This window comes from Micromys minutus (genome assembly GCF_963924665.1).
Source record: "Micromys minutus genome assembly, chromosome: X".
NCBI lineage: Eukaryota > Metazoa > Chordata > Mammalia > Rodentia > Muridae > Micromys > Micromys minutus.
Window position 1 is genome coordinate 125,835,936 of NC_137970.1, and position 22,847 is coordinate 125,858,782.

The 22,847-nt window shown below is 49.7% G+C and overlaps 1 protein-coding gene across 1 annotated transcript; it reads right to left on the reverse strand.

The window, feature by feature from the left end:
* Positions 1–10,684: 10,684 nt before the first annotated feature.
* LOC308415269 (X-linked lymphocyte-regulated protein 5C-like) lies at positions 10,685–17,078 on the reverse strand (the record flags this gene model as incomplete). Its single annotated transcript, XM_080910259.1, has 8 exons — positions 10,685–10,750; positions 10,849–10,953; positions 12,182–12,280; positions 13,535–13,634; positions 14,338–14,455; positions 15,453–15,487; positions 16,391–16,466; positions 16,976–17,078. 8 exons carry the CDS (start codon positions 17,076–17,078, stop codon positions 10,685–10,687), a joined length of 702 nt encoding a protein of 233 aa, XP_080766385.1.
* Positions 17,079–22,847: the final 5,769 nt, after the last annotated feature.

Sequence of the window (22,847 nt, forward strand, 5' to 3'; positions counted from 1 at the left end):
AGATGGGTCCTGTTGAGCAAGCTCAAGTGTGACAGTGCCTGTGCCAGGGGCACCACAGCAAAGCTGACAGTCGAAGTGAGTGCCTGAAAACCACAGGGTGGGCCCCCTCCCCCAGGCCAGGCATGGATGGCAGGCAGCAGGTCACCAAGTTAAAGCTCTGGGGCAGAGCTGGGCAGGGTGTGCCTACTTGCGGCTTGGCAGCTTTCCAGCTAAGGGCCACACTACTGCAAACCCGAACTACAAGAAGAATGGGCAGAGTTTTGCTGCCGAAGTTGCAGCTTGAGATGACATAGCTTAAAACAATGCAGCTGGCCAAAACCTTTTGTGTTTTTTTGTTTTTATTTTTTTTGTTTTGTTTTGTTTCGTTTTGTTTTGTTTCTGGTTTGGATGTCTTTTAATTTTTTTTCTTTTCGGTTTGTCCCTTTGAGTGGAAACAGTTAATTGTCAGTGGTTCCTCTGTGGCACATATTGACTGAGTAGAGCCCACTATCAGATTAAAATCTCTAAAGCCAAGTAATTTATCTCAAACCTTACTAGGAGATCCACACTCAAGTATTCCAGGAAAATTATCAACCGAGCCTAACAGAGAATTGGCTGAGGAGGAAGAGATATGACATGGGAAGAAGATGGGCCACTTGGATCCAGAAGTCGATTGCGTTTAGTTTATTTTGCCTTCCAAAAATCATGGTCATTCTCTATGACTTTAGTCTTGAAAGCATAACTAAGTTTATCGAGGCCCATGTAAAATTAACCAACTAGCTCTTACATGTACCTTTTTTTCATGGTCAGTGTGTTTTCCTAATTTATGAAAACACAGAATTATGATTGATGACGGGTGTCAAGGTTCTATTCTACTCTATTTTGCTCTTGAGGGACTCCCTGTTAGCACGCTGTAATAAACAGGGTAGCTTCTGATAAAAAGGAACCTAATTAAAGGTCTCTGTTCTTAAACAGTGCCATTGCAAAGAAGAAGGAAAAGGCCAACTATGGATGATGGTATATTTTCCAGGAAACACATCGCAAGCTAACAAAATGGGTGAAAGTCATTTTAGTACATTTCTTCTTTATTTACCAATTAATATATGTAATGTATCATTTCCATATGAATCCGGTACAAAACTGAAAAGGGAGATAGATACACACTGGGCTTCTTTCTTTTTTCTTTTTTCTTTTTCATTTCTTTTTTTCTTTTTTTTGCAACCTGCTCTTAATAAGGTATCAACCTCTCCTCTGGCCCACCAGCCAGCATCAGCAGTGGAAGAGCAGCCAGATTAGGATATGGGGGAATTGGACCTGTTCAGCAATAATTCTTTGGGGGTAAGCGCCATCTTCTTTAGCAGCAGTTCAGTCCTATGGTAAACACCCAATAGGACTCAGCATCTACAGAACAGGCCTTTCTGAAAGCAGACAGACACCAGGCATGAAGCAGCAGCTACAGCCCAGTTCTTTGGGCAGGCAGACACCAGGCAGGAGTGCCAACCGCACTGAGGCGAGGTCACAGAAACTGGAAACTGCTGCAGGAACCGCACAAGCGGTGTTTAGGCGAGATTCTCTCTGGCCTCATCACGAGTGGGGATCAACAACACAGTGTAAAGCGAACTACTACATGCTTGTTGTTAGTGTCCTTTCACATCTTTGCGATATGAAAACATCCGTTCACCTGTATGTGCTTAAGGAAAATTTCTCTGTCATGTCTGTTCTAGCAAGACCTTCTGTCACCTGTGTGCCCCAGCAAGCCTGCATTTCACAGAACTACCTGTCCAAAGAAACTAGAAAGTTTCCTCTTCAGGAAGGTGTATGTGTTGCCCATCTTTATTTGGTTTTTGTTTGGTCTTCAATTCATGTAAAAGAGGGAAGATCCTTTATTTGAGACTATCTGTGTTACTGGCCATTCCAAAATTATTGTAAATTGGCATCATGTCATCTCTTGTATGAAAAGTCCTGCCTATGACATGTCCTAGCATTCAGCAGTCTCTGAACAAATGTATTTCCTTCACAGATGTGAAATTAATTCCAGGGACTTGCATGCGGCCCAGTGGACCCATGCAGTTTGACACCTTTTCCTTGTACAAACATAGAGCAGAGAATCACCATTAGGAGGATTGTGCACACTGTACATACCGTACGTGTGTTAATGCAGAAATGTTACTACAATGTTACCTTTAAGGTTTGTGTGTTTCAGAGCAAATGGACCAGACACAATGCCTGGCTGACAGCTTGCAGGACAAGCTTGCCCAGGCCCTGTCTTCCACCACAGACGGTCCTGAGCCCCTAGAGGACAGAACACCTCCTGGGGCGGTGGGGGTGTCATTCTACACAATCAGAAGAGTCTGTACCTGCAGACTGCTGACAGACTGGCATTTTTCGGGAGAGGAATGATGTTTCTATGCCAGTGAACCTGGGCTGATGGAATAACACACAGCAGTGGCCAAAGAAATTTGGCAAGATCTCCTGGGCAGATGTGTGACCAACTTTCCTAACTTAAGATACTAAAAATCTCTGATGTGTTGGTTTCTTCCCACCTTGGCTCATAACTGACTACTGGAGCCGTAATCCTCCAGTTGTCCTGCCTCATCCTATTTCTAGAATGGCGGGGAAGTTGCATTGGAATAAAAACCACGGCCAAGCAGTTTAGGGTGCAGAACCAAACCGTTCCCAACCTAGAGGCTGATGACTATGACGACACCACCCTCACTAGAAAACAAAAAGAGGGACTGGGGGGCTAGTAAGCTATGCACTTGAGGAGCCATTCCGGAGCAAAGGTGAGATTGAGGCATGGCCCAACCCTGAAAACCCGAACCTGAGACCAGGAGGCGCAGGACTGTCTTCCTCCCTGCTCTGGGCCTGTGTGGCCCAGGGGGTGTAGCCTGTGGGAACCCCAACTCCACCACACAGGTAGTCACACTGGCATTTGTCCAAGTTGCAGGTTTAGCTTCCTCTCTACCTATAAGTATGCATCCAGCGTGCACCTGAAATGACTATTCATGCAAATGAAGTATCCCCAGCACCTCAGCCTATGATGTACAGTGAGGCCCCCAAACCCTTACCCACTCCCCAGGGTCTATATAGCCCTGGTTAGCCCCAACAAAGGAGAACTGTTCCTGTGAAAATGGTCTGAGAGAATGCTCTTTGTCCCCAGCATTCACACCTGCCGACCAGGGTTCTGCTGAAGCCACCTGGTCCAGCTAGGTAGGCTTCATTCTTCCCAGTCCGGCCTAGTGCACAGCACCTGAACACCCCGAGGGCAGAAACAATCCAGGAAGGCAACAGACTGGCCATTTGTGTAGGTGTATGATGGGCCCTGAAGGCACACGTGCAAGCATGCCTGGTCCACCAGGCCTCCATAGGGGGGTGAGAGATTCAGTCATGTATTTCTGCTCCAACTAAAAGATTTAAGGCTGTGTGTCTGCTTCCTCCTGTTCCCTTTTGTCCACAGAGTTCCTTCTGTTATTCCTTTTGTTACATAACATACTTGCAGGTAAGCCTTCTTGGATTCATGAAATGCTTGCACATCCAATCATCCCTCATTCCGTATTCTCCCATGTTTCTCTATTTCTGTTTCACATTCTCACTTAAGAAAAGGCTCACAAGTTGAACCTCAGCTGATAAGGAACAGACAAGCACCTCCTTCGGAGGAAGAGAAGAAGCCATCTAGGCTATGTGCTCCCCACAACTCACAAGACTCAACTTCCCCCCACCTATCTGACTGCTTTCAGTCCTTGGCTTTCCTTTCCCTTTTTATGAGATACATACCAGGATTATTCTTTCTGTTCCAAACAGTGGGGCCCCGTTGCTGTGACTTTGAGGTGCTGGCCCACCTCCACCTTCAAGGTACCCATGACATTGAACACACATTCATTCTTGTGTTAGGTAGATCTCTCCAGCCACAAGCTCTCTTAATGGGCTATTTTTCTGATGGCTATGTCCTCAGCTTACTGAGGCCGGGGAAGGTACTTGGCCACAGTGCTTTCACAATTCCTCAGCTGGGCAGGTGACTCTGGGATCAGGAAAATGTGACTGGCCCTGGCCCCGGCCCCTATAGCTGGTGTGAGACATGAGGTGAACAGCAGGAGAAACCGCACCTGACTTCTATCATACACCATTCTCAGGCTGGTCCCTGGCTCAACTACTGTCCCATTTTCTTGGCCCCAACAAGCTTCAGGTCCTGGCAGCCTGGACATCTGCCCCATAGTAGCCTAGCCCAGGGCTACCTACATCCAGTTAGCCAATTAGGTGATCTAACATAGTCATACTCCACTGCAAGCCTCCTTCCCTCCCTTGCAGTGAGCATCAATAGCTAGTTACACTCTGCCTGACTGGGTGTACTTTTCTGATTGCCCGGAGAGGTGTGAATGAGCAATATGGGGAGCTTGCCGCTGAGGTGGGCCAGCAGGCCTGCGGTCCTGACATTGTCCTAGAGTAGCCATGAGATTGGGGAAGGGGAATGAGCATGGGGGTCCATTAGGTGTAAATTAGTAGGACCCACAATAATCCTGGTGCAAGATCCAGGTTCATGTGAATGTGTAGCTCCTGGATATCACCCAAGAGGCTTGGGGTAGACACCCATAACTAGATACGCTCTACCGGACTGGGTGTATCTTTCTGATTGCCTGGAGAGGTATGAATGAGCAATATGGGGAGCTTGCCACTGAGGTGGGCTCAGCAGGCCTGCGGTCCTGACATTGTGTCTCTCCTGCTTAAGCACTAGCCTGAGGTGGCTCCAGCATGGGGATCCATCAGGTGTACATGAGCCAGTAGGACCCACAATAAGCATGGTGAAACTTGGGGGTCCATGTGAATGGGAGCTGAGAGGTCAGTGTGGCCCCCTCTTCCTTCTGGCCCCCTGTAGTTAATGAAAGGTTTGGATCCATCCTGGCCACTGTGACCCATCGCTAAAACCTGGGCACAGGATCCCCCAGTATGCATTTTTCCTGCCTTGCCATGGTCACCGCACTGCCCTACTCAGAATCTTCCTCCTCAGAAAGGGAATATATGCAACCAGTCCCTGTCTATCCCAAGAGTGTATCTCTCTGACTGGTTGGAAGTGGGGATATCAGAGGATATTCTAGCACCTGGGCATTCTTCCGATGGGCCTAGCACATGGCCACGTGGGTGTACATACATACATATTAGGCATGTATGACGGAGACAAGCAATGGAGGCTTATGTGTGAGCCAGACCAGAGAGGTGAGGACACATGAGAGGCAGACCAGATGCATGTGTGAGGGGAGCCCCGCAGGTGCCCACAAGGGAGGCTCTGCAGCATGTGCTTGCATGCATGAAGCAGGGAACGACGGGCCCCATCAAGTAGGCCTTGTGCAGGCAATCCGAGGCTTGGCGATGAGAGATTAAAGCAGTAGTTCCCCACCTTTGAAATACAGTTCTTCAGGTGTGGCGACCCCCACTCATAACATTATTTCATTGCTACTTCATAACTGTAAGTACCCTACTGGAAGGAATAGTAATGCCAATCTCTGTACTTACCAATGGGCCTTCCGATCTCCATTGGCTCACTGCCACTCTCAAAAGGTGCCATCTCCAGTTTGATCTCCCTAGTCCGGGTACCAATATCAGTGGTACCAAGTCTCGTTCCTAACCCTCCCTGGCTGGCTCCCAGAAGCACATTCAAGGCAAAGACTGTAACCAGTTCTCTTTCTCCAATTAGATTGAGTCTTCTCTAGCATACCAAAGACCTCGGAGCCCCGATGATACAGGAGTCGAGGCATCGGCTGAACTAAGACACAAAACCCCTTGGTGTGATTCAGGGCCTGTAGATGTACACAAGGGGTCAATCCTGAAGAGCAAGCCCACCAGGTATCCTCAGGGTGAATCAAATACACATCCGGTCTACCATACTCATGAGTAGAGTTATAAAGAAACACGTCCCCTAGGAGGACAGTGCCTAGTCCTTGCCCTGACACTTGTTGCAAGGTGAGAGTGTGTTGGACCTCCAACGGAAGCCCTCATCTGTCTTCTGTGACCCGAGGCAGCTATTCTCTCAGAATATGGGGGAACTGCAATATAGCAGAGCCAACAAGAGGTGGGAAGGGGAGGCTTGGTTGAGTTTGGAACTAGGAAAAGACTTTTCAGTAAGGTTTAGAAGCGGGTGCACATTGCCCTGGGGATCCTGATTAGAGAACTAATTCTCTATTATCAAAGCCATGCTGGTTACTGCAGTAACCCCAGTCACTACCTTGGGCCACACCTTAAGGCTTGGCATAGTGTGTCGAGAGGCCGGAAATGCTGGGACTGAAACAGAGTTAGGCCCGATGGAGGTGGTCAAGGCCTCAATCCGCAAGTGGACAGTGCACAGAAGCCCATTATCATAGCCTAACTGATATAGCCTTAGTCTCTAGGAGTTTCTCTTTTCTCGAGTACGTGTTCCTTTTCCTGCTTCAGTTAATCAGATGGAGAGGGGGTTGTAGGAGAAATTACAGCAATGCCCTTCTCCTACTCAGCTACCACTTCCCCGGGTGATGTCACGGAAGGTGACCAGAACCCCAAAAGACCCGGAGGCCCTACTGGTCCGTGGACTCATGTAACAGCCTCTGCGTGTTATTCCCCCACACCACCACTTGTGGAATTCCTTCTTACAGTAATTAAATACCATGAGGAGTGGGAAGCAGGCTCGCAACTCCACGCACTACAAAAGTAGCCATCAGTTTCTGCTCACTTATGGGCCCATGCCCTAGTCTGCTCATTTCTGGGGCACACATAGCCCAGGTTCACTCCTTAGCTGAGGGTACCCACACCCTTATCCTCATCCTCCCAGACCACCCCGGGGACAGGGCTTCAGGAATCATGTGTGTACACCCTTGCATTCTGCTAGTTCTTCTCCCAGTTCCTGAGTTGGAATATCCCACGTGTCCAAACTGGCAGCTAATAAACACAAATCTGGGGTTAAAGTGGACCACCAGGAGTAAGGGTGTGCGTGCTTCATTACATGTGGACCACACCTGTAGCTGATAGGGCCTGCCATGTAAGTCTAGCAGGGGAATGGGGGTTGCTCAAATTCTCGAGATGTCCAACCACAGACAAACTAGTAGTCAGTTCATAGTTTTGGGGGTATCTTGAGTTTTAGGGGGTTGTAGGTCTTTTTGATTTTCCAACTGGAGATGTCAGACGGCTCAGGTCTGGAGCAGGTTTCACATGGGAGGTGTGTCCAGGCTGCGATCCCGTCCACCTCGAATGCTGTTGATGTAATCAGCAAAACCAGGTACGGTCCCTTCCAGGGTGGTTTGAGGGTCAGGGTCTGATGGCGTCTCCTGTAGACCGAGCCTCCGATTTGGAAAGGGTGAACAGTCTCCGGGCAGCTGGAACATAGGCCACGGCCAACTGAGCCCAGACTTCTCTTTGAATTGTCTGCAGAGCCTTAGGTCTGACACATAAACCACTATCATTATGGCAAGTCAATTCAAGAACATCCCTCAATAGGGTAAGAGGAGTAGGGGTCCCATGTAGTATCTCAAAGGGGGTCAAGTTGAAGTGGGAGGGGTGTTCCTAACCTTAAAAGGGGATGAAGGAAGGAGATCCACTCAGTCTGCACCAGTCTCCAAGGTCATTTGAGTTTAAGGTCTCTTAGAGTTTTACTCCATTTTTTTCCCACCTGCCCTGAACTTTGGGGAAGGTATGCACAATGAAGTTTCTAATTGGTCACCAAGAAATGAGCTAATGTCCAACTTACCTGGGAAACAAAAGCTGGCCCATTGTCTTATCCAATTACCTCCGGGGTGCCAAACCTAGGGAAGATCTCTTCTAGAATCTTCCCTGCTACCACCGCCGCCGCCGTTCCTCTCTTTGTGGGGAGGTTTTCACCCATCCAGAAAAGGTATCTATAAAGACTAATAGATATTTATATCCATATGTTCCTGGATTAATCTCAGTAAAGTTTACTTCCCAGTAAAGCCCGGGTATGTCCGCCCTCGGCCTTTTTCCTTTTTCTACCTTAGTTCTCCATGCATTCACCTTCTGACACGGCACACAGTTATCTACTACTTGCCCACTAGATGCCTCAAATCTGGCACAAAAGAATTTGACCACAAGGTGGTCCTCAGAAGTTTGTCGACCTCTAGATGAGTCCATCGATGCATTTGCTTCAAGTCCAGGACTGTGTACCAGGTTCTGGATGGGGGCAATGAGCTCAACAGGATATAGGGTTTAGGTAAGTGAGGTGGAGATCGGCCACCCATTTGTTTACCTCTCCGAGATCTTGAACTGGCAGGCAGTCATTGGTTCCAGGTTTCCGAACCTGTAGGAGAAGTGTGTTCCAGTCTGACTGGCACTTACACAGAACCCTGAGTTGGAGTACCCAGATGATGTGTGGCATGATCCCGTCTCGTGCATCCTTTGACATGGTGTACTGACGCACCCCTATTGGGCTTACCTGGGCTTTCAGTTCTAGATGGACAGGGACGGGAGGGGGTTGGTTCTTAGCCCCGCCTTTCCTGCAGTACCCCCCCCCCCCGCTTCTGGATAAGTCTGCAGCCACCAGTCCATTTTATCCGAGGCAGGTAAGATACTCATTGATACTCATGCTCCAAGTGAAAGGTTAGGACCTGTACGGGCTCTGCTTTTGACTCTCTAACCTGTGGTCCATCAGGGTGGAAGTGAATCTGTGCTCCCATCTTAGTCAGGAGGCTTCTCCCCAACAAGGGGCAGGGGCAGTCTGGCATTACTATGAGTGAGTGGGATGCCTGGCCCCCTCTGAGATTCACAGATCCTCGGGTAGTCCATGAATCAATGTTTGGTGCGGGGAGCCCCTTGAACCCAAGGCTTTTTGTTTGACATGGGTCCTTCTGTTGTTAGCAGGGCAGAGCATTGAGCCCCTACAGTATCTACAAGGAACTGGATAGGTTTCCCCTCCACTTTCAAGGTTATCCGGGACTCAGGGAGTGGTTCTGAACCCCATCCTTCCTAGATCCTGTCTTCTCGTATGGTAAGAACTTTGAGGCCACGGGTCCAGGGGTCCCTTGTTGGGGTCCCCTTTTCTTATTGTTGGGACAGTCCCTGGCCCAGTGGCCTTTCTCTTTACAGTAAGCACATTGCACATTGATCCTTGTCGAGAGGCTCCTTCCTAGTGCCAGACTTGGTTCCTGATTCCCTGTCCCTCACCACTGTGGCCAGGACCCTCTGTAAATTCCTTTCCTGCCCATTCTTATTCCCTCCCTCCCTCCTCCCCCCTCTCACCCTCGATGCCTCTCCCCCACTCCCCCTCTCTCTCATCTTCTTCCTTTCCCTTTCCATGCTCTGTCTCCTCCTCTGTCGACAGAAATTATGGCAAAGTTTCTCAACAACCTGCACTAAATCCCACAACGACTTATCCCATCGTCTCTCTAGCCTCTGAAGCTTTTATCTGACACCTATACACTGGTGTATAAAGGTCCTAGTCACAGTAGCTTTGTGCTCCGTGCTGCTTGGCTCATGGGGTGCATATTGGCAGGATGCCTCTATGAGCTACTCTAGAAAGGCTGAGGGCGACTCATCCGGTCCCTGCTTAACCTCTCGAACCTTTGTCAAATTGGTGGTTCATCCTGAAACCCTCGTGATACCTGCCAATGGAGCCTGGTGATAGACTTGCCTGTGCTCCCTACCTTCAGGAGAGTTGTAGTCCAGGCTGGTTTTGAAGAGGGAATCCCTGGTCTAAGTCAGCAGGGTTCTGAGTGGGAGTCCCTTTTGCCCCAGGGATGTTCTTTCTGGCCTCTAGAATAATAAACTGGTAAAGAGAGACTCTGCAAAAGTTGCTGGCAATCATCCCAGGCAGGCTGATGTGTGAACAAAACAGAATCTAAAAGGCCAGTGAGCCCCCTAGGATTATCAGGAAAAGGGGTATCTAATAGAAAGAGGTGAGAGGAGGAGGAGTCCTGCAGAATCTCCTAAACAGTGTGGGGTCCTGCAAAGCAAGGATCTGGGTTGAAGGGGAAGGCCAAAAGGGCTGGACCCATGGAGGAGGGTCCGACACCAGATTCTCCCAGAGCAGGAGAATGTAAGGAATTTTCAAGGAGAGCCCTAGAAAATGCTCTGGTAAACACCCACCCAAAACACTGGAACCACAAATGGTGACACAGACACATGCTGATAAAACCAAAGCTAAGGACAGGTAGCTTTCAACCAGTGTTGAAGACAGCATCAAAATGAGTCTGGGTGTGTCTGGGAAATGCCACAGCACCACAACTCGCTCAGACCGGACACATTAGGCTCTGGCTCTACTGTGGGAATCGTGTTAACAGTTTAACACATCTGAGCACCCGAACGTGCTTGTTCAGCATGTTTCAGTGGCCTGTTGAGTTCATGTTCCAGTTGCAGTGGAACTGGCTCTGTGACCTCATGAATAAATGAAAGCATGCACATGAAACGGGTCTCATCTTTATTCCCCTGAAATAAGTAAGGTAACATTCACTTTGGGGAAGTGACAGAGAACCATCCACAAAATCAAATGACATTTGCTTCCAAAATGTAATTGCCACTACTGGGCAGAATGTATCTATCCCCCTTGCATTCATGGGCCTGGACATCATGCACTTAACTGTTGCTACTCATAGAACTGCTGGGGCTTCACTTAATGGTTAACAGAGTCTCAGTCTCAGTTGTAACAAACAAAGTAAAGAGAAAGGAGCTGCACCGACTGCTAATAGTGTCTTCTTAGCATGCCCAATGATCCCTTCCCTGTTCATCGCAGGTGTGAGCCTCAGATGGCGTCCTCAGAAATCAGGGACTGAACGTATGTTTCAAGGACGGATACATCTTGCTCTTGCTGTTTGAAAAATGGAGATTTAGAGAATCTTCATCACGTTTCTGATAATAGGAAGCCGGCTAATAGGAGGCACACAGCGATACAGACACAGGACTTACAGTTTCCATGATAACTCTGTCCTGCACCTTGGAGATTTCCTTCTCCACTTTAGTTTTCTGACCGCCAATAAAGGTTTTGCCATGTTTACTCAAGTCCTTGGCTTTCTGAAACAGACAACAACAAAAGAAGGTACTGGATCCTGAAGCCCTGACTTGACACCTCACGTCATCTGATTAAAAAAGTACTGACTTTGCCTATCCAAATGATCCTTGTTACAAATTAAAGTAAGAACAGTGGCTACTCCGGTGCATCTAGATAAACTCTCCTCATAAAGTTGCAGTGCCACAGTTGAGCTCAGTACCACTGTGAGAAGAGAACAGCTAAGGCACTTATCTCAGAAAAAGGATGGATGAGAAGGTAAAGGCCACCGAGACCAAACAAGGAATAAGAGGCCCAGGCATGTAATGGAGACCCCCGGGGTTTCCCAGGGGAAGGAGCCATTTGTTCACCGTGTCCATGGAATGTAATTTTCACAGAGAAGACACAGCATGCAACTGCAGGCCCCTTTAAGCTAAGTAAAGCTGAAGTGAGGACTCCTGATCCCCTCTGATCATCTCTCAAAGAACACTGCAGTGGTGGATACAGAGGAGGAAGGACTAACCATGTCACCTTCTGTCCATAGACTACAAAACGGCTCTCCAGTCTCTGCCCTATTCCCAGGGGAGCTTAAGGGCACAGGACTTGTATGCTGGCTGAAAATGGGTGTGGAAGGGGAACCTGCTGGCTCTGTTACTGAAGAGGACACACATGGCGACTTCCAGTGGTGAAAACATAGGATTTCCATAGGGAAGGCAAGGCACAGGGCTCTATCTGGGCCAAGAGCAGAAGCAAAGCACGGGCAGGGACCAGGAGACACTTCAGGGGAAGCTGGTACACGGGGAGGAGGGAAGACAGGACAGAGGCACCCAGTGGAACTTTGGAGGAGGGGTGTTTGCAGAGGACACAGGAAAGAGGGAGAATTAAGAAGGAAGGCCACTGGGAAATATGGAAGAGGAAAAGGCCCCATTTCTGGACAACAGCTCTCCAGAGCCGGGGTCTAGGGAAGTACAGAAGACTGAGAGAAACAGCAGAGGGGCATCAAGAGAGCCAGTCTCCACTCAGCAGCTCCCATGCTAAAACTAAACTAAACTAAAGATCATCAGTTTCCCGGGGTAAACAAAACCTAGCCTTGTCCCCACGTTTAAGCAGAATATTCCAAGAAGAAGGTGACTGCCGATTTCAAAGCCAATTACTTTTCCCACAGATTGAGAAAGGACCATTCTGTCTCCTGCTTTTACAGACACACGGTGAGACATAAGGATGTGTTCTGTTCACATGTGCAATCTCTCAGACCTTCAAAACATTGTCACACATATCCTTAGCGTCTTCAAGCTTGGTTTTGTGATCCTCTATAGCCGTCTGTAAAATCTTCAGTTGCTGCTGAGTTAAAAACTGAAATAGAGGAAATCCATGGTAAAATGACGGTAAAACTGGACATCCAACCCTGCTGCTTACAATAACTGCGTCCCAAGCTGTTTTGTGGGTTCTATCATTCGTGATCGAGGTTCAAGTCATGACCCTCAATGCCAAAAACAACATGACAATGTCTGATCGGTCACAGGGTGAGACATTCTGTCGTAAATGGGCAAAGTTCCAATGAAATAGCTACTCATTTTGAAATTTAAATGAGATCCATCTAATCTGTAGATTCCTACCCAGCAAAACAGAGGACAAAGCTTCTATTGTGGCTCCTGTTTTATGAAGTATTAATTTTTTTTGTCAAGCTCAATGCACACAGAGATTAGCTTCCAAGGGAACACTTCTTTCCAATGGAGTTTTTCACCTAAAACTTCCTTATCTGTCAGTGACTCCCCACATTGTGACACCCCGAGAAATACATTCTCAACATGGAATTAGAGAGAAGACGATTAACAACGATATATCAGCTCCAGCTGTGAGCATTCCACAGAAAGAATCAATTGCAAAAGCTGAAACCACTCAATACACAGGTCTAAAAGGTCCACAGTCTGATTTCTCCCACATCTGCTCTCCCAACTTTGGAACTTAGAATCTCCAGGCGGAACTGCTCCATCCTTCCCCAGGAAGAAAGAGTCCCAGAGACAGCAGTGAGTCCACTACCTGCCCCTAAAACCCCATTCTCATCTCCAGGTTAACCATGACTCGGTCACCATCACCGTTCCATCACTGCATGGAGACCTTTCCCTCTTCTCCTCTGGGACAGGGCTGGTCTGAACTCCAACCATGGACAGCTAAGGCCCCACCTGCTCCGCCACAGCCACAGGGACTGCTCTCATTCTGCATCCCTGATCACTGTGTCAGAAGGCTACTTGGGGCCCTCCCACTGTTTGCCATCTGCACCTTGTGGATCCTGAAGTGTCCCCCCTCAGGACACAATCCCATACCTTCCCCTGCACTCTGCAGACAGTAAGGACCTGCTCATCCCATGACAGATACGCCCACCATGCTGGCTCCTAAACCCCCTTACCCTTGTCATCTCTGCACAGGAGGGAAGAAGAACAAACCAGGGAGGATGGCCCAATTCTCTTCACTGCATCAACCACCCTCCTTGTCTCCCTGAGCTCAAGTCCTGTCCCTTCCTTGTGGGCCTGCTGCAGGCAACCCTGACACTAGAGAAATGGCATGGCAGTTTCAGCAGATCTGTTCCAAGCTGAGCAAACCACTCACACTGAGGTGTTCTTCTTGGTCCTTTGTGCTGCCCACCTCATCCAGCCACTTCTGGTACAGGGACCCAAACGTTTCGCAGTATATGGACTTAAGCTCCTGCCTGTGAAACAACACAGTTCTGATTACAGAGCATGGTCACACTGGGTGGGGGCAAGCCACTGTCACACACTCATCATTGTGAAACAGGAGCTAGAAACAAAAGACAAACAGGGAAAGAGTTGCTTTCTCATGGGAGGTGAAATGTGACACTCACTCCAGAAGAATTAAACTGCTAAGAGAGACATCATTTCACATGTCTTCCCTCTCAAACCATGAGGATGCATTAGTGTATACTTCTCCCAAGATTGCATTTCTGGCTTAAAAGTAGACTCAGCTTCCCTTCCCCTTACAGAGTAACCTATAAATCCCGAGAGCCTAAGACCATATCCTGAAAGCAACATATCCTATGGGTAGTTTACAGACAGCCAGAGCACACAGAGCCCTTTGCCCAAGTGGTACTTACAAAGGAGAGCTCTGGTGATACCTCCTGAGAGGTACAGTTTTGTAGACCACAGAGGACTGGCTTGCCCTACTAGATGTTACCTGTACTGTTATCTGAGAGGGGAGGGATGGCAGTCTTGCACCCAACACATCTCGGTTCCCATTGTTTATGCATAGGACCAGGTCATAGAGAAAAAGGCAGTGCTCCGCAAAACCCATCATGGATTTGACTCTGTGTACCATCGAGGGGGCAGACAGGAGAGACTTGGCTAGAGTGAAGGCTTCACAGATCTCCTTTATGGAAGATGGTCACATCATGTTACCTTGACTGCTCCTGAGCTTTCAAAATACCCTGGAGGTTTTCATTCAGGATTCTGAAAGACTCATTCACATCCTCTTTAAACTGCTTCCTCTTTTCCTTAAGAAAGCTGGTGACATCTCCTGTGAGAGAAAGGAAAGGGCATCACCTTACATCAAATATCCAGAGGAAGAAATGCTTTTTCATCCCAGACACACCACCTACAGGGTAATATGAATAACTATGGGCCTGTTGTCTCTTCTAGCCTAGGCTGGTCTCAAACTTGATACATAAATGAGGCCATCCTCAAGTTCCTTTTTCCCTCTCTACTTCCTAAGTGCTAGCAATACAGGCGTGGGGCATGGAGCCTGACTAAAGAATGCCGTGGACAAACAATTTTCTCAACACTTCAAAACCCCAGCTCTTATTGTGTAGCAGAAAGAACAATGCTGTCAGACTTCCCTGCTTGTGTGAACTGACTCTACATGCTAAGAATTGACTGTGGCTCTCTGGTAATGTTGTCTTGGTCTGCCTATACAAAGAATATAGCCTGACTTGGTCGGAGGGACATGTTGTACACTGTGGTTGTTACCTTGGATGACAGAAAACAAGCTGGTGTGGCATGCACTTGCTTTTCTTCCCGGTGCTGCCTTGGGAGTTCCCTGACAGGCTCCTAAGCGTCTACAGACTAAAGGCTATTTTTACAAGCTCTCCTTTGACAGGGGTTCATGGTGGAGAGCAACTTTGGAAAGCCAGAAGCAGGATTTAATTCACAAGTTGGAAAACGGCTGTTGCAATCTCAGGCATTGCTCCTGCAGTAAGTTAAAGAGCAGAGATTTATCTGCTTTCCCATCACCTCTAGTGACACTCTTCAGAGATGCAGTAAGCAGGGAGCAGGAAGCAGGAAGCTCTCCTCACAGCCCAGGTGACAGCTCCATTTCCCCTGATTACAGTAGTGTCTTAAAAGGTAAGGTAAAGGTAACCCCTGAAGGCCAATGGACAACTTATTCTTTGGCAACATCCTGTGAGTCACAGAACTGTTCCAGAGTTCTGTTGTCTCTCAGGGACCACACTCTCAACCTGTGTAAGTCAGAGGGTTGGAGAGAAAGCTCTGGGACTACAAGACCTGCTGGAACCCACCTTCGTATTCCTGCATCCTCTTCTGAATAGGCTCTCTGTGGGAAAAATGACACAGCATCCTTAATTGAGGACAAGCATCCTAAGTGTGCATTGAAGGAAAAAAACAGAGGCTTTGCCAAGGCTAGAGCTTCTGTGGGGGTAAAGTCGGGTTTTCCTCTCTTTGGGTCATTACTTTTATTCCTTCATCCTTGTTTTAGTACTGAACCAAAGAGTCCTCTGCAGATACATATGGGCACATGGCTCAGGGTTACTTCCTGGAGCACAAGTGACTGAAAGCCTATACTGTATCCTCAGACATCCCACCCCAGGCTGGGCTTGGGAGGCTCAGGAAAACTGCGCCCCAGGTGTTCCCTGCCCAAATGCAGGCAGCTGCACAGAAGTATCTCCTCTCCTCAAGCGGTGGCTTTGTGTCTGTTGTGTTCTGGCAGCATAGGGGATTGTATACTAAATGTTTACTGAAATCCATTCCTGGTGCACCGGAGGCTTTCACAAAGGTGTACTCACCATGTGTCGAGCACTCTCCAGCCATATTCACTCTCCTCCTTCCTCAAGTCCCTCCTGCCAATCCTCCTACATCACCCAGACAGTGTCTCTTCAACTTTCATGCCAGGTGGCCATGTGCAACCTCCAGAGTCTGCCTCTCACCACTTCCCCTCAGCCCCTGCAAACCTTCCCCTCACCTGGGTAATGCTGGCCTCTTCCCGGCCTCCCCTCTGGGTTCAGGTTATATCATTTGATGGACATATTTGTAATCCAGGAACCCCAGAGGAGAGAACCCAGGTAGAAGTAGACTCTTTGAGGCTGGTTTATTTCACATAACACCACATTCCCCACTTACATCCATTTTCTGGCAAGGGAACATTTTGCTTTGTATACCTGCAGGCAACCACACTGAAACTACCTCGTGGGGAAGGCCAACTAAACCTTGAAGACATCACCTGGCCTGTTGCATGTCTGATCTTGAGGAACGGCCGCCCATCTCACTGGTACCAACTGCTGGATTGTCTGCTGCGTCTAGAAGGAAGGAAAGATCTTTGCAAACGAAGCATACTATTCTCCTCATCACTCACTCCACAGTTGGTTGAGCCCATGTCCAACACAAAGGTTTGGAAGCAGTCTTCCAGGAACTCACGCCCCTCCCCTGCCCCACCAACACAGGAGAAACTCAGCCTGGCCCCAGTCGAGAGACAGCAGATGCACGTGTGCATACAAAACTTACAAGGAAATTCCCTGTGACCCTGGGCGTCTCCAGAGACATGCTGGCTAAGACCAATGTCTCTGTGAGCCTTGTATCTCTGCCATGCACTGGGAATGTCAGGTGGGGACCAAAACCCAGAGCATGCTTCAGGATAAGAGGTCAGACACTGAATCTGCATCCCTCTGTCCTCTGTGCCCTCCCTCCCAACCCACCCAGCCACAACACCATGGAAACCCCTTTTTAGTCTGAGACTGCCCCCATGCTGCATGTGCCAAGTAGTAGAGCGTACCCATGGTTGGGCCCCATAATCCCCATCAGTTATTACCAGGGTTGGCTGCTTCTGGGTTCCAGTCATCTGATGGCAGGGTCTTATCTACCCTCCTGCACTTGGCACTTTTCTTCATGGTCTTCTGTGCCTTGCTTGACATGGCTGGGACCCTCCTGGCTCAGACAGGACTCCTGAAACAACGGTGGGATGCACGGACAGTAAAGATGCTGAATTTTATGACTGTACATGAAAACAGGGACCAGGACACCACAGGCTGTGGCCATGTGAGCTGGGGCAAAGAGAAGGTGGGAGGGTGACATCGATGCCCTGCAAGGTCCAATCACATCCTGTCCCATCATTCTGGCTGGAAGCAGAGCTTTCTACAACCCAGTAGCCCTTGATCTAAGCTCTTTCTCCTGATTTTTTGTCACCAGGATAGGACAAGCTTGGCTAGACCCCAAGCCAAGTGATCCAACGTTGGTGTCTAGTCACAAGCACGAATCCAGCAATGGCCAGTGAGGTCACCAGAGCCGTGCCCTGGTTGAGCCCTGCTGTGGGGTCAGGTGAAATTCCTACCCGCTCTCAGTCTAGATGCTTCTGGAGAAACTCGGGGACCCAGGCCTCCAGGAGAGGCCCAAAGAATGCCCCAGAGGCAAATACAGAGATTCCCCAATACACTCACTCAAGATGACACGCAGCCTGTGGATATAGACAAGGATATGGAACCCGGGGATGTGAAGCATGCAGGCAGGCTCGTCTCTTCAGCAGAACAAATGTATACGCCCCCTTTCCACCCAGAACGCTGGGAGTGGATGTTGTTAGGAGCCTGGTGGTCTGTTCCACCTGTGGAGTCAGGTGACACCAGAATCCCCCGACTTTTTGGTTTATCTTGAACTCCCACCCCCTAGACCTTCATCCTTAGTTTTGTTTGCCAGTCAGTAGAGCCCTGTGAGACCCGTGGAACTGTGTCACCAGACAAAACCTGGGAAGGTTCAGCGCATACAGAAACCCTGCTATATACTCATATAGGAGAATGGGAGGTGATTCATCTGCTCCCGCCTGGTTTCTGTCCTGGAACATGTGACCACAAATCCCCCACCCCTTAAAATCTTGATCACCTAGTCACATAGCACAGAACACCCAGTTCTTCGTGCTAATGTGGTATCCAGATAGATGGGCCCCCAAGGGTTCAGCCAATAAGCTTCCCTTCACCAACATTCCTTCCTGCAAAGTGTATTTAACCTCTGGTCCACCCTGAGTGAATCACGTGCACCCATTTTCCATGATGAACAATGAATAAACAGTTTGGACAAGCAAAGACTGTCTCCTCAAGGACCACTGTGGGTAGAAGCCCTTGCCTCCTAAGTCTCCTGCAGAAGGCCCCTCCTCTGACCTTTGGACAAGAACACTGGCCCCTGAGCTAGGCCAAAGTTCCCCCTCCCCCCTGGCCCTGGGCTTATCACTGGCTTGTGCAGCCTCTCTTCTTTCCAGATCTAGCCAATTCCCAGTGGCGCCTGGATGACCAGGAGTTTGGGAACCCCTGCTTCACTGGCCTCTGCACTCCCTCTGTCTTACTCACCTGGGCCGGGCCCCATCTTAGGCTACATTCCTAGACCATCACCTGTTCCCGAGTCTGCCCGAGCAGCCCCAAGCAGTGTTCGCACACCCCAGCTGCGAGGTGGAAACCAGAACCCCTCTTTAGGGGAGAACCCTTCTTTACGGGAGACGTCAAAATGTACTTTATGGCCTGGTAACCTCGACACTATCTGCAGGACTGAAACCACACCAGATCCCAGGCCCCCAAGAAGCAGAATACATCCTCCTGGCAGATGTCACCTATACTTTGCAAAAGGCTTTCCATGCACTTAGGCCCGAGTTGTCGTTCTCCACAGGGAACCGGGGAACTCTTCTTTCCCCAAATTGCACTGTACTTAAATATGTCTAAAACAAACTGCCCGGGGTCAGACTCTAGTAGCTTGAACCTGCACTGGCTAACCAAGGAGAACTGAGGGTAGTACAAGCTACTGAGACATCACTTGTGGAAGTGTACTACTGTGTGTCCCTGATGTCTAGACTCAGCTAGGGAAATACACCTCCTACAATCCCCCCAAATCCCTCTTCCCCTCGAGGGTAATCACGGCTACTGAGAAGTCACTTGAAGACATGTACAACTGTGGGTCCAGGTATCTTGTCACTCAGCTCAATAATTAATTAAATAAAAATAAATAAACAAATAGAAATAAGCCTCCCAGCACCCCACCCCCAAACCCCTCATGCCCTAAAGTGTGGTCACAGCTTGTGAGATGTCACGTTCAGAAGTACATTCCTGCCACGGGATGCACAGGCACTAAGCAAGGGGGAAAGCCCCCAAAGGCGCGCCCAAAATGCACTCTTCCTCTCGAGGGTAGTCAAAGTTAAGGAGACATCCTTTCTGGAAGTGTTCCATTACAGGTCTCAGGACACCTTGTCACTCAGCTAGGGAAACCCTCCTCACAGCAGTCTCCCTCAGTGATTATAGTCACTTGCAGAAGTATACTACTGACGATTCCGGATATCTCACCACCCTAGGGAAATACAACCCCTAAGGTCCCCCAAAGCCCCTCTTACCCTCAAGGGTGGGCACGGCTATTGGACGTCACTTCCAGGAGGGGTTTACCTTGGGGCTCGAGATACCTCCTCTCCCAGCTAATGAACTATGCCTCCTCTAATACTCCAAAACCCTGCTTACACTCCAGAGGGGGCACAGCTACGGGACATCACTTCCTCAAGGCTCTCACCATGGGTCTCAGGAAACCTTGTAGCTCAGCTAGGGAAACACACCCCCTACGATCCCCCCAAAACCCTCTTATCCTCGAGGGTGGGCACGGCTACTGGACGTCACCTCCAGGAGGGTTTAGCGTGGGACTCGGGGCATCTTGTTGCTCAGCTGGGGAACTACACCTCCTGCAATCCCCGCAAACCCCTCTTAGCCTCCAGGGTGGTCACACTTCTTTGCCATCAGGTAAGGAAGGGTTTTACATTGGGTCTTATGATACCTTTTCGCTCTGCTAAGGAAACACAGCCCTTACAATCCCCAAGCCCTCTTACCCTGGAGACAAGGCTGAAATGTTGGACGTCAATCCCGGGAGGTTTTTAACCTTCGCTCTCTGGACACCTTGTCGCTCAGATGTGGAGTTACCCCTCCTACAGTTCCCCACGCCCCCACCCCTCCTACCCTCGAGAGTGGGCGCTGCTTGTGGACGTCACTTCCGATGGGTTTTTACCTTGGGTCTCGCGATACCTGGTCCCTCAGCTAGGGAAATAGGTAGCCCTCTGGCAACCCCACGAACCCCACTCACCTCGAGGGGGGCACGTCATTGGCTATCACTTCCGGAAGGGTTTTACCTTGGGTCTCGCGATACCTTGTTCCTCAGCTAGGCTCACACACCTGCCACAGTCCCCCAACACCCCCCTTACCCTCGAGAGTGTCCTGGGCCAGGGAGACGACACCTCCGAAAGGGTTTTACCTCATGCCTCAGCATGCCTTGTCGCTCACCTACGGAATTACACCTCCTACTGTCGCACCAACCCGCTCTTACCCTTCAGGGTGGTCACGGCTAGTGCGAAGTCACTTCCGGAAGTGCTGAGCCACAGTGGGAAACGTGTGCACATGCGTGACACGGGCCAACCTGGTTCCGGGCAGAGGCCCACCTGACAATCACACATGTGTGACATGGGGCTTGGGGTTGCTCGCTTGTCAACCACAACAACGGCAACAGAAATCGTTGTGTTAAGGTTTTCAGGGGACCTGAAGAACCCACACCACTTTCAAGGGGCCCTGCTGTAGACACACAGACACAGAGAACTTCTGCAGTACCCACGGACCCCAGAAAGATGCACGCAGAACGCCCCAAGTCTTTCCCCAAGCACGCCTGCTGCCCCGTTCACTCGGCTCAGTCCCTCAGACCCTCACAGGACCTTGTTACACAGTCCTCCTGGGGCCCACCTAGGTCGCCCGGTATGGAATTCGGGCACCAGACGTCACCTCACTGAGACGATCCTAATATCTGGTCGCTCACCTGCAAGAACACACCTCACCACGGCTGCCCGAAGCCCTGCTTCCCCCGGAGGGTGGTCAAAGCAGGTTGGCCCCCACTTTCAGAGAGTATTCCACCTCTGTGGAGAAGCGTGGGTGCATGCGTCGCTCCTGTCCAGTCCTTGTCCTTGGATAGGCTTGTTGGGGGTTCAGGAATCGCCACACAAACCTCGTGAACGCTGATCTCAGCTAAGTAAGAGTAGTTTATGGAGTGCACACCTCAGTGCTGGTCAGACCAGGGACATAACTCAGAACTGTCCGAAAGATGACAGCGGGTATATTTTTCTGTCAGCTTATAAAGGAAAAGAAAACAACAAAACCCACAATGAGTTCATGTGCAGGAAGTGCTGCCTGCTGGTCAGCTCTGACTCAAAAAATGCTAACAAATGACAGTTCATAATGACCTTTGATTTGATGGGTCCTATGGAGTAAAGCTGTGTGGAACTTCTTGCGATTGGCAGACTTCATACAGAACATTCAGAATATACAGAACATATCAGGCTATGAGGCCAGCATGTCCTTGCCCTGAGGCAAGTGGCTTCTCTGTGTCAATGCCTGGCAGGCATGTTAAAGCAACGATATGAAATAGCTGGTAAGCAAAAAACAAACTGGCTGTTCTGCGTGTGGGGGGATCAGACCATAACAGGCCCACCAGCAACCGTGCACGAGGGAACAGGAAACGGTGCCCTTGCGGCCTGGAAGGACCCAACGATTTGAGTAGGGCCAAGTGTCGAAGTGTGGACCTGGGTGAATGTCTCCCGTGCCCAAGGACTTCAGACAGGGCCATGTGGCAGATCCCTAGTCCTAGGACAGGCACATGTGCTGTCCTGCCCACCCTCCTCAGTCCCTGCTTCTTTGTATCAAAGCTTTCCCACACCACCCTTCCCGCCTCCTCCACTCCACTGTGGAGTTCAGATTCCAGACCTTCACCTCAGGACTCTCCTGGGCCTCAGTGCCGAATCACTCACCTCCAGGGACACACATAGCTCGCCACAATCCCTGAGACCCTATTTCTCCTCCTGGGTGGTCGGTCTCAGGTCTTCCTCCTTTCCTCGTGCCCCGTGGAAAACCTTGTCTCCCCTGTGTGAGCCGGGCCAATGATGCTCCATCTTGCGCCCCACTGCCATAGCCAGCACAGCCCGTAATCACGCACGATGGATGTGGACCTTCCAGTTGTGCATGCACAAAACTGGGTCTCACCTGGGAAGGGCCTAAATGACCGGAAAACTCTGCTGCCAGTTTTCTGTCACCTTTAAAGCCCGACTTCATGGAACTTGTGTTCTGAGTCCCCATGTTCCGTGCACACACCGATGCCGTGGTGTTGAAGCACGCTCAACAGTGGTCCACCGCCCTTGCTGGAGGTCCAGGACAGGCAGACCACAATGTGTTCATGCAAGACAGCAGGAAGCATGGACCTTTGCAGAATCACTGAGGTGCACAGAGGGTATCGAAAGGGCCAGGCAGAAGGTCCCTTGTCGATGCAGGGCAGAGGTGCTGTCCACCCCCCCAACACCCCCCCACACACACATTTTTACAGTTCCTGGCACCTTGACAAAACTTTCCAAGGATGGCCCTCTGGGCTTTGTGAACTCCAGGGTGGACCCGAGGCCCGTGGCATCACCTCATTGGTGGCCCTAATAGCAGTTGCTCAGCTATACAGACATCCTTCACTACAATTAGCTGAGGCCCTCCTTTTCCAGGGCTAGTCCTCACGTGCAGAAAGTAAGGATGTTAGACTCTCCAGAAAGGCAGAAGAGTACTTCCAGCCTTTCTCAGGTGACATCCCAGTTTGTGCATGCACAACCCAAAGCTACAAGTCGAGCAGGAGACCGGGTGAAGTGACACCCACCAAAC